This window comes from Nuphar pumila, chromosome 2 (genome assembly GCF_984573655.1).
Source record: "Nuphar pumila chromosome 2, dmNupPumi1.hap1.1, whole genome shotgun sequence".
Lineage (NCBI taxonomy): Eukaryota > Viridiplantae > Streptophyta > Magnoliopsida > Nymphaeales > Nymphaeaceae > Nuphar > Nuphar pumila.
The window spans coordinates 34638320-34650340 of NC_143250.1; the positions used below are offsets into that span (position 1 = coordinate 34638320).

The 12021-nt window shown below is 38.0% G+C and overlaps 1 protein-coding gene across 1 annotated transcript in view; it reads left to right on the forward strand.

Annotated features, from left to right (window-relative positions):
• Positions 1–12021, forward strand: part of LOC149845223 (D-xylose-proton symporter-like 2) — a 159814-nt gene that overhangs the window by 46400 nt on the left and 101393 nt on the right. The window contains exons 4-6 of the mRNA XM_089995619.1: positions 7074–7133; positions 7278–7344; positions 7437–7561. Coding sequence (XP_089851745.1) covers positions 7074–7133; positions 7278–7344; positions 7437–7561 — 252 coding nt within the window. The remainder of the gene's footprint in view (positions 1–7073; positions 7134–7277; positions 7345–7436; positions 7562–12021) is intronic.

The window sequence follows — 12021 nt, forward strand, 5'->3', positions numbered from 1 at the left end:
GCTTGAAATCATGTTATCCATTCACACTCTTGCTTTCTTTATTTTTCTTACATATGATTGAATATTATCGAAATAATGTCTTCATGGTACAGTTAAATTAGAGAGAAATCTGTAGTCTATTCCATGTGATGAATGACTTGATTTTGCTGGCTTGTGGTACAGATGTTACAGGAAAATATATACATAAATAGTTGTTAAACATGTAAGATGTTGTTTACTCGCAGCACACACATGCCCAAACTGGGTCTGTGTGTATTCTGTTGGGCCCGGCCGATAGGGTCGGCTGGGTTTCGCAGGATTAAAAAGAAATAATATATATACAGAATTTCATAAAGGGGATTTTCTTTATGCTGTTTAGGTCTTGACAGCATACACAGGCCCAGACCGGGCCTGTGCATATGCTGTCAGACCCAGCCGACAAGGTCGGATGGGCTGGATTTGTTTATTAAAAAAAAAATAAAAAAAAATAAAATAATATATGATTCCTGCTATTCTTCTTCAGTGATATATTGTTCGGTTTGACAGGAGGAGTATGAGTTTTTAATAGATGTACATTTTGATGGGAATGAGTAGTGTTATGAGTATGCGTGTAAAATGTATAGTCATGTTTCTACTAGACTATTGATGTCTCATTTAACATAAGTATGCGAAATTGCGGGGTTTATTCGCGTGCACATACTCACAGGAGATATGTATTGGTGGATACCCATATGTGATGGAGGTAGTACACGTAGTGAGAATGTAAAAATGATATGTTTAATAGCATCACTCAAACCACACAAGTTGGTAGGGCACACTACTACACTGTTCCCGTTGTCCTCACGGGCTGGAGTCCCGTAAGGGTTCCCGCAAGGGAGGATGCGGGTTTTCACTTTACTTTTGCATATGGGGTTGTAAACTTAAAGAATCGACTTTAATAAAAATATAATGAAACAAGAACAGTGTAATATACATTGTGAGATATCTCATCTGGAGTATGAGAATCTTAGTTATCCGGTCTTGGGGAGACTGTGAGGATACAAAAACTCCGTGTGCGTTGTTGCCCCTGAACCCGATATTGAGGTTCTTCTCCTGGCCACGGTTTTAGGGAGAATCCACCACTTTACCCGGGAGTGGTGTGTTAGTCACAGCTGTGAGGTTATGGTACCAAGGAAGTGGCACTTGTGGGCGTGGGGTGTCCCTTGTGTCCCCGACATTAGATGTGGAGGTCTAGTGTTCCGAAGGTGATTCGGTCGAGAGCTAAGTGGGAACCCAGTAATAAAATATAAATTGTGTGCGAAGCTACCCTGGGAACCTAACTTGACCTCGGGGATTTTACCCGTTTGGTGTATCCGCGGGCGATGGAATTAAAAAGAGGAACTTAAAATTGTATGCATTTAATAGGGCATGCATATGGAAACATGAACTTAAATAAAAGAAAATAAGGTGTTCATACATTACACATATATCATGCATAATTTTGCTATGCATTACATCAGGCATGGTCTGTTTCTTTTCCCTGATATATGTTGTTGATGGGTGATGGTTACTCTTTAATGTATGTAGAATACCCTGCTTACTCGAAGTGAATACCTGTTATTGATGAAAGTTTATGCATACTTAAATGATGTTGCATGGATGCTTAAGTTGGATTGAGTAGATGTAATAATTGCTTTTCCTCAAGGAGAATTGCATAAAATTGTACTTGTGTTCTTTATGCTCATTTATTTTCATTAGAGGGATCTGTACGCAGAATCCTTTGGATTTCTGACCCCTCCTTTTTATGGTTTTTCACAAGAGCAGAAACTCATTGAAGCGACTGGTGTCTGGGCAAGTCACGGGTGTTACGCACTTGATGAATACATCTTAGAGGGACATCATGGCTTTATTTTTGTTTTCCTTTTTGGTTCTATTAATTGATGTTGCACTTTCAGTAATTCATTATGCAAGTGTCTCTAGACATGTTTATCAGTTTTTCAATAAATGAATAATGATTTTGATGTTGGTTTGGAAGATAAGTGTAAGCTCTATCGTGGTGTGTGGTTATCCAGCGGTGAGTGGAACTGTAAAGGCCCCAGGTCTCTGGGAATAAAAAAAAAAAATTCCGCATTTTCGAGTGGATGAGTTGGGGTCGTTACAAATATATATAAAAAGAACAATATAACCATGCAAAGCTGGACTAACACAGGTATAATGTAGTCTTATTTGAGAAGCAATGACCTAGCCAACCCGATCAGCTGGGTTTGGCACAAAAACAACCCCACCCAGCCAACCCGGTAGGCTGGACCTGCTGATGCACACAGCTCAGCACATAACTTTTTTTTTTTTTTTTTTTTCAGGTGGAATCTGCCAGCACTTGGCAGGTGCAGCGAGACCCACAAAGAAAAAAAAACCAGGGTATGACACAGATAACAAGGCCCAGTTAAAAATACATCAAACTAAAGGACATCCTTTGTGATGTCGACAGGATTTGTTCTCAACTAATCCAACTGCCCAGTGCATGCACATTTAGATATTTCAGTAAGTTAAGACCAAAAACAGAAAGTACATAAACATACTGTATTTCAAATCCAAAAAGAAATATTGCCCATATGTCAAGATAGATAATTCTCATGCAGTTAAATTTTACACTAAGTGGACAGTGAGCCTCATTCAAATTTGAAAATTTTAAGCATAAACTAAAACAGGTACACCAACTTCTTTCCATATAATACAACAAGAAGTCAGCTACTTTGCAATAATTTTAACTAGGTATTATCCCACATTAAGATTTGAAGAGTCATATTTACAGAAATGATTTATATGTAGATAAGAACTTCTCCCCAATCTTAATGTAAATCGTTCTAACCTTTCAGTATTTATAAAACCTTAAATCATGAAAAATCTGGACCGTGATTTCATATGTGAATGGCAAAGACGACAAAAATATTAGAGGACACAAGAAACACAACATAGCAGGATTAGGCAAAAGCCTTGAATCCAAGACCCAAAAAGAAAGCATATTTCATTTAGAATTTGACTGGTCTACAGGCGCACCTGCAAGGCACTGCCTTTAGAGCACAAGTACATGGATTTTATTTTATTTTTCTTAAGACACAGCCACACCCCATTGAAGGTGCATGCTCACGGTGTTTTTTTTTTTCATGCGATACCGTAAACTTTTACAGCACAATATATGCGTCCAATAATTTCTACACTACCAGTCATACAACATCTAGAAAAGGGCCAGATATAGGAAAAACCAAAGTGTAAAACATTGGATGTAACGTGCCAAAATTTCTAACCTCTAAATTTTTTCTAATCTAATCCACTTAGCCCAAAAGAGAAAAACAGAAATTTCAGGATGATATTTCCCAAAAAGATTACATGGAATCCAGTCCATACCCATTTTCTCACCCGATTTCAAAAGAGAGAGCCCGTACCTCTACAATCCAACGTTTTGGGGGTTGCGGCTGACGTGAGGAGGCGAGCTATTCCACCGGCCTCGACTGCTCCGGTGTCGTGATGGTCGCACGCAAGGGAAGAGGACAGGAGAAGAGGGCTGCTGGTGGCTGCAGCTTTCCGGCGATCTTCCACCCTCCGGCGCACGCACCCAGACCGAAAGAGAGAGGGATGAGGGAAGAGAGAAAGAGAGAGACGCGGGAAGAGGGGGAGACCACCCTCTTCCACTACCCTTTTATCGCCGAACCCCTCCATCCTCCATGCCGAGATGGGTGGGGATCGGTTACGCCAGCCGACCCCCCCCCCCCTTTCCATCCTTTCCTCCTTTAGAAAGGGCAGGAATCGTGCCCTAGGCACGATTCTTGCTCTTTCCTTCTTTTAAAACAAAAACAGCCCGATATAGGGTTTTAAAAAACCCTATCGGGTTACGGATCCGGGTCGGGTCCGACCCGGGTCCAAGAGCTTTCTTGTTTTTTTTTTTTTAAAAGTAAACATTTATTTTTTTTTCTTTTCGTAACCTACCTACTACAAGGGACATGACTTGGGTCCGAACCCGGGACCTGGTGCATGTTCACCTGATTACTAGGGTCCACAAGTTTGGACCTGCAACCCATTGCAAAGTGGATCCATAGGCTGGGTCCAAATGGATCCAGCTATGGATCCCTTGCATAATCTTATAAATCTTTTTATTGATTTATTAAATTACACACATATATATATATTTTAAATATGATACAATTTACATATGGATCCTTTATGGATCTTAGATCCGAAACTGGATCTAGGCCCAATTTGCATAATTTAACTTATTTTTAAAATAAAAATTTCGGGTTTTACATCTTGGATGTTCTAACCTTTTATGCCAAAGATCTAAATTAATGTCTTTGACATGATTACAAAAAGAGTTTTTGGGTAAACATAAGAAATTCATATAGTAAAGATCTCCTCTTCTATAGCCTTGCCCAATCAGCTTTTTTGTCTGAAGATCCTGCACCCAAGCCTTAGATGAGAAGAATACTTTACACCCATAATAAAAAATTTGAGATACCGAAAAAGGGTTTAAATCTAATTTTGGAATAACCTTCACATTTGGAACAAAAAAGTTTTTTGAGATATTATTGAGGTTTTCTATACTTTTAACTTTTAAAGAAGTACCATCGGCGGTTGATACACATGAAAAATATGAATTAGTGCAATTGAATAATAGAGACTCATTATGAGTCATGTGAAAAGAGGCTCTCGAATCCAAAATCCAAGAAGACTTACCCGGAGGAGAAGAAGAGATGGCAGAGCCAGATGTAGGAGTGATTTTAAGAATTTGTGAGACTGCCTCTGCTATTTAGGCATTTGTCAAATCATTGAAGTTGTTCCGTTTCTTTGATTCTTGAGGTTCTTCACTTACGATGGTCACTTTCTTGAACTTGGGACAATCGGGTCTTATATGCTCCGGTTTCGTACAATGATGACAAATAATTTTACCTTTGACATTGTAAGTTCCTTTGTATCCTCCCCCATTATGTCCTTCTCTATTAAATTTTCTTTCAAAGTGAGGTGGTTTATAAGTTTTTACAAAATTTTTGGGTCTTGATACGACAAAAACTTCATCATTAGACTTGTGCATTCCAAGTCTTGTTTCTTCTTGGCAAATTTGAGCAAGAGCACTTATAGGAGTCGAAGTCCTATGAAGCAAGGATGACCTAACTTGTTCAAATTCTGGTCGGAAACCATAAAGAAAAGAAAAAATGGTTTCTCTTTCAACTTGTAATTTTCTCATTTCAATAGCCGAACCTTCCCCTTTTTGTTCTAACATAGCTAGTTCATCCCAAATAGGAGATAAAATACCATAAAAGTCTTTTACACTTTTATCTTCTTGTTTGGTATTACGTACATATTCTTGAAGATAATATAGCCTAGCCATATCCTTTTGGATGAAGGTGCTCTTTAGGAAAATTCATGCATCACATACCCTTTTAAATTTGATGATGATGGTGGTGATTTTGAACTCCATGGTATTCATGAACCATGAGAGAATTTGAGCATTGCTAGCTTCTCAATCCTCCAACTTGTTTTGATATTCTTGCAAAGTTTTCTCTTTTTCTTCTTCGGATAGAGCTTTGAGTTGATCTCCTTCTCTTCTTGTCAATTTAAGTTGTGGTTCATTAATGGTTCCACTAACAAAACCCCAAAGTTTTTTTTACCTTTGATGTGATTTTTCATAGCGATCACTCACATCAAATAGTTGTTTTCGTTGAGCTTGTAGGAGATAACGGAGGTAGAATCTCTTTGTCCCATAATGAAGAAGACTTGTGTAGGAGTGGTTGAGGACTAAAGGTTGAAGAGCACCACCACAAGGAGAGCAATCCCAAGATAACTTTCACTACTCCTAGTGCCTAGCTCTAATACCATGTAATGAAACAAGAGTGTACAATTACAATGCCAACCAAAGGCTACACAAATGCACAAATATAATATGGTCTCTAATGGACCGATGACAATCTCATAAAAGAGATACACAAAGCACAAAATCCACAAGAGCACAAAGGCACAAAGCCCACAAGAGCATAATAGAAAAATAAATATTATATTAGCACTTGAAATGCTTTAGAAAAGCATAAGTTTGCGTGGAGAGGTGAGGCTGTATTTATAGAGCCTCACATGCCTTTTAGGGAGGCAGTCAAACGACTAGTTGGACTGTCACCCCAACAGTCCATTTGGATTTACAATAAAAAACAGAAAAATAAATAAAACAAAAAAGTCCTCACAGTCCCTAATGGACTGTACTAAAATATATATTATGAAATGACCAAAATACCCCTGATATACATATATTGTATAAATATATATATATCAGTTAGGTATAAATATATACACAATATTTTAACATAATGTTTATTGGATTATCTCTGGTTTGAAAAGGAAAAGATGCATTAAACTCAAACTAACACTAAATAATAACACACTTTTATTTGCATGGAAGATGATACCCTTCTTGACCAATGCTAGACCTTATGGTGTGAGCGGCTTTTCCCATTTCACTCCATCTTTGTGCAAAAATTTTCTTGTGTAACAGAATGTTGACATTGCTTACTGTAGCTAGTATTGGACTTGGTTGCTCTCTCCTTCTGACATGAATGGCACAACATTTATTTTATTCATAATTTCATAGGATCATTTTGCTGTCTTGGCACTTCCTTTTTTTGCAGTTCATATGCAGCCTATTTGCCGCTTTTGCTTTACTGACAAAGTTTTGGCCTTAGATGGTTTTGTTGGCATGAAGCATGTTACACGTTATCAATTTACTTCTGTGCTTGTATGAGTCGTGTCTCAAATTTTGGGGATGGCCTTTTCTTCTGAAGCTAAGTAAAATGATGTTGTCAAGTAAGAAGGGGGCGCCATGTATTTATTTTGTGTGGCAAGCTCTTTTTTACTGTAATTGAGACAGACAGAGATTTGTCCAGTATTTTTATTGCCTTCTAATCCATGCAACAACACAACTGCAACCAGCTCAAACCCCTTCTCCATATCCTACGCCGCTCACAGAACATGGAGAGAGAGAGAGGCTCACTGTATCTTTTCTTTAGTTATTTGCAGATGGAATTTTGTTGTAAAAAATTACTTATATATTTTTATAATGTGTTTTCATGGCTTTGTAGTCTGCTGAGTTGAGTGGAACAACATGGTATAATTTATCTTCGGTGGAACTTGGGCTTGTGGTGAGTTCCTGTCCTTGTATAAGAATGCAACTGCACATCTTCTTATCTTACGCCTTTATGAAGTTTCTTTAAGCAGTCTTATGATTGTCAGATTTTTTTTCTTTTGCATTTATACTTTTATAATTGAATTTGAATGATGTTCAGGTCAGTGGTTCAGTGTATGGAGCCTTGATTGGATCAATTGTAGCATTCAATGTTGCAGATTTCTTAGGTTAGTTCCCTCTTTGTTTGCCTAGCACAGTATTTTGAATCATATATCCCACATTTTTGATAGATTCTAACAGCTAAAAGCTTTATTTGAAGGTAGACGAAGGGAGTTAATTGTCTCCTCTATGTTGTACATCATTGGAGCCCTGGCAACTGCACTGGCACCCAATTTTGCTGTCCTGATGATTGGGCGCCTCATTTATGGTATAGGAATAGGACTGGTAATTTTCCTTATTCCCTTTGTCTATCAGACATGCAATTATTTACTAAAAATATATTAACATTTTTAACCATTCTATGCTTAATGTTCTTATCCTAGTTCTTGAAACAGCTATGCATTCGTGGGGTGCAGTTGTGCTTGGTTTATTGAAGTATCTTAATATGAGAATTTTATATTAGTAACATTGATTTTTTAGTTGTTGAAGTCAAACAATGGTCTTATTGAACAAAGTGCAACTATGCATGTTTTGTTTGATAATCAGTGCAAACCACCTCACTGATTGCAAGGCCATTGGTGTAAAACCCAGGTCCCCTTGCCCACAAGGGAGCACACCAAGCTTTGATATTGCGGCAAGGGATGCATGCCCATGGGCTTTGAACTCATGACGTGCATTCAGCTTGGTGACTTTCATGAGTCACCCCTACTAGATGAGTGGAGCCCTTGTGGGCAAGTGCAACTATGCATGTTTCTAGGCTGACTCCCTTGTCTTTTCTACTCATTGACAATGCTTTGTTCCATTCAAGTGCAGTTGCTCAAGTACTATGGTGTTCATCATTGAAGGGGTGGTGGGGGTGGGTGGGCTTGTCCTGGTTAGAGCCAATCTATTATCTATGTTACACTAGGTTAATATTTATTTATCAGTTTTTTTTTTCATGATTCTCACTATCTGCTCATAAGCCATATACCATGTCTAGGGTTCAATGATTGTTGATTTGACATGAGACGAATACTGTGACCAGCATTACAGAAATGAACTCATCCTGTACTTCAAAATGTGTTCCGTCCCCTACCTCTTCCACCTCTCAAAGCATTATTGTTACTTGTAAACAGCACATGACGTGAAAAGGTAGAAGGGCAAGATTTCTTCCCAAACATAGCATCATATTATTGCTATAAAGGGAGCAACAGTTATAGATGGCAAGAAAGATTGAAGAAATAATTGGGATAGTAAGATGGATGGGGTATAATAAGAGGGATAGAAAAAGGAAAAGAAGGGAAAAAAGGAGCATAAGTTACAGAGATTGATATGATAAGAGAAAGATGTAACTAAAGAAATAAAGAAAATGGAGAAAGAGGGCTTGAGAAATCAAAGCACAACACTAAAAGAAGGCACCAGAAATGATGTCAGTAGGGTGTGCTGATGTCAGCAACAGTTATCATGCCTGCACTGTTGCAGCAGATGTTAAAATAGGTTATATATATAATCATATATATGTAGTTGTTATTTATTTGTATTGCCCTTGAAGGGCATTTTGGTCCTTTTCCATAATTTAAGTTTTTTATCTTTTCTTTTATTTTTACTTTTTATTTTATTTTATTTATTATTTAAAGTCTATGTAGTAGAGCATGGGCTCTATGGTCAAAGGACCATAGAGTCGTTGGGACTTTCCAACGGTCACATTTGTAATCATTGGGGGCTCCCAACAACTCTATTGGGAGCTTCCCAATAGAGTTCATGTTCCTTTCTTGTATAAATAGGGGTTAACCCCTCTTGTATTCTAATGCTTTCTTATGCATGTCCATTCAATAAAGCTTATATTTTTTTACTTTTGTTCTTGTCCTAAGACTCTTTGAAGTCTTTGTGTGCACTTTTGTGCTTGTATTGTACCTTCATGCCTTTGTATTATCCATTTATGGACTTGGGTACGTGCTTTTGTACTTTGATTTAATTTCGCATACTTCATTCCATGGTATCAGAACCATAGTGCACTTGGTCTTGTGGAAAGTGTCCATCAAGTGTTCTTGATTTTGGAAAACCATCCAAAAGTGTTCGTGGTGACTACAGTGATTCAAGTGGATATGCACTTCCACATTCCTCTCCTCTATCTCTTCTATCATTCAAAATGGAGCATGAACATAAAATTGGTGTTTGTGGTGACTACTGTGATTCAAGTGGATGTGCACTTTCACATTCCTCACTTCTCTATCTCTATATCTTCTGTCATTCAAAATGGAGCTTGAACATAAAATTGATCTCTCCTTCATGCTACATGGTTCCAACTACATCGTGTGGGCATTCACAATGGAAAATAACCTCAAAGAAAATAAGCTTTTGGGATATCTGATGGGCACTTTCCTGGAGGCTCAACTCAAGCTCACCAAACTTGAAGGAAATTAAGAGAAAGCTTTAGAAGGAGATGCTCATATTAAAGCTATTCAAGATCATCAATCTAAGGTAGAAAATTTGAAAAGTAATCATATAAAAATTCTTGCATAGTTTATGAATAATGTTGAGCTCAAAATATGTGCCAACATTGCAAAATTTCGTAAATCCAATGAGGTATAATTCCCTAGAAAGATATAAAGATAGGTTAGTGGCCAAGGGATATTCCCAGGAATACGAAATTGACTATAAAAAACCTTTGTACCGATAACTAGGATGACCAGCGTTAGGACCCTCGTAGCCGTGACATCTATTAAAAAATGGGCCATATACCAACTTGATGTTAAAAATGCGTTTCTCAATGGTAAATTAAATGAGGTTTATATGGACCCTTCGACGGGATTTGGTATTGAAAAAGGTGAAACTCTTAGACTTAAAAATGCCTTGTACGATCTTAAACAGGCTCCTAAGGCCGGATATGATAGATTTAGTAATGTAATGACTCATCTGGGTTTTCATTCTTGATATACTGACACTGCTCTTTTTGTCAAAAATACATATTCTAAGGTTGTTATTCTTCTACTGTACGTAGATGACATAATTATAACTGAAAGTGACAAACATGGAGTTATTGATATTAAATTGTTTTAAAAGAAAATTTTAATGTGTCTGATTTGAGTTTTTTATGATATTTCTTATGTATTGAAGTTGCTTACTCTCCTATAGGGTATGTTCTTTCTCAAATGAAGCTTGTTGCTGATATTTGTGCTAAGTCATGTTAGTTTTGGATCATGGATCCGACCCGCACCACATTCCAAGGGTCCACCTCGGGATGCGTGGGCGGTGACATATTTGTAATTTGTTTTTATTACTTGTGTAATGTTATACCCTGTACAATACTTATAAGTAATAAGAGAAAAGGGAAAACCCTATTGCCGCCGACTCCCCTCTTCTCTCTCTTCTCTCTTTACCTCACCTTTGTCTCTTGCAGGTTGATCTTTCTGACATGGTATCAGAGCACAGGCACGGAAATCAATCATCTAGAAGACCTATAAGGACCAGCACGTGCTTCTAAAGGACGTAGGATTTATTTTTGTCCCTTTTCCTTAATCAGATTTATTTCTTTCTCTTTTTACCTTAATCCTCTTTCACATCATTCTAGTTTCTCTTTCGGTTCTTTTCATTTTCAATAATTTTCTGGTACGCACGTCTTAATATTCTGTTCCAGTCTGCCGAATCTTTGATTTTCTCCCCAAAAATATTTCTGTCCAATATTTTTCTGGTTCGCACGTCACTACTTCTCTGTGACGAAGGCATTGATATTATTTTCAGCACACAACATTGTTGTTTTTCCCTCAATACACTGTCAGTACAGTCGACATTCAACATTCTATTTTGGTATCATCCCATTCCTATTTCCTATCTGTTATTGCATCTCATTCTTCATATAATCCATGGATTCCAAGTTGAACCCTAGTTTTCTTACTCACCTCATGACCCACAAGTTATCCCATGATAACTACTTACTTTGGAAGCGTCAGATTGTGCCTTTTATTCGCAGTCATGGTCTTTATGGGCATCTAGATGGCCGATCACCGGCCCCACCTACACATATCATGCAAGAAATAACAGGTGAAGATGGGAAGGTAAGTCAACTTCGAACCACCAATCCTGCTTATGACATATGGGTACAACGGGATCAAACATTAGTTGCTTACATAACTTCCACACTTTCTGATCGTGTTTTACAAACTATTTCTGATGATCAATCTGCTGCCGAGTTGTGGAATGGACTAGCTCATTCTTTTCTCAGGTTTCCGAATCTCGGGCTTTGCAACTCAAGTGGCAATTCCAATCCATGCGAAAAGGAAACAAATCTATTACAGGGTTCATGGGGGATGTCAGGGTGATTACAGATCAGTTAGCTGCCATTGGAAGTCCTGTATCAGATAAGGATATGGTACAACAGGTATTAGGTAGCCTTGGACTTGAATATCACATGTTTTGCACGACACTCCAGGTTGTCTCAGTTCTTCCATGTTTTGATGATCTTCAATCTAAGCTTTTGCAATATGAGGTCAGTTTAAATCAGGAACACGCGTCAGATGATGCTCATCCTGTGATGATGGCACATACACCTATTCAAACATGAGTCTTATTTACTCCTCCTCGTCCCAATGGAACACCTATGAAGAAAGGAGGATTACTACCTACACCAGGTGGAGGAGGTATTGGCTCAGGCAGTGTACCACGAGGGGGGACGTGTTCCTACTTGTTTTCTATGCAATAAGCGGGGACATGTTAAAGCAAATTGCTGGTACAATCTTCAGAACTGGAACAAAACAGGGAGGCCAGAT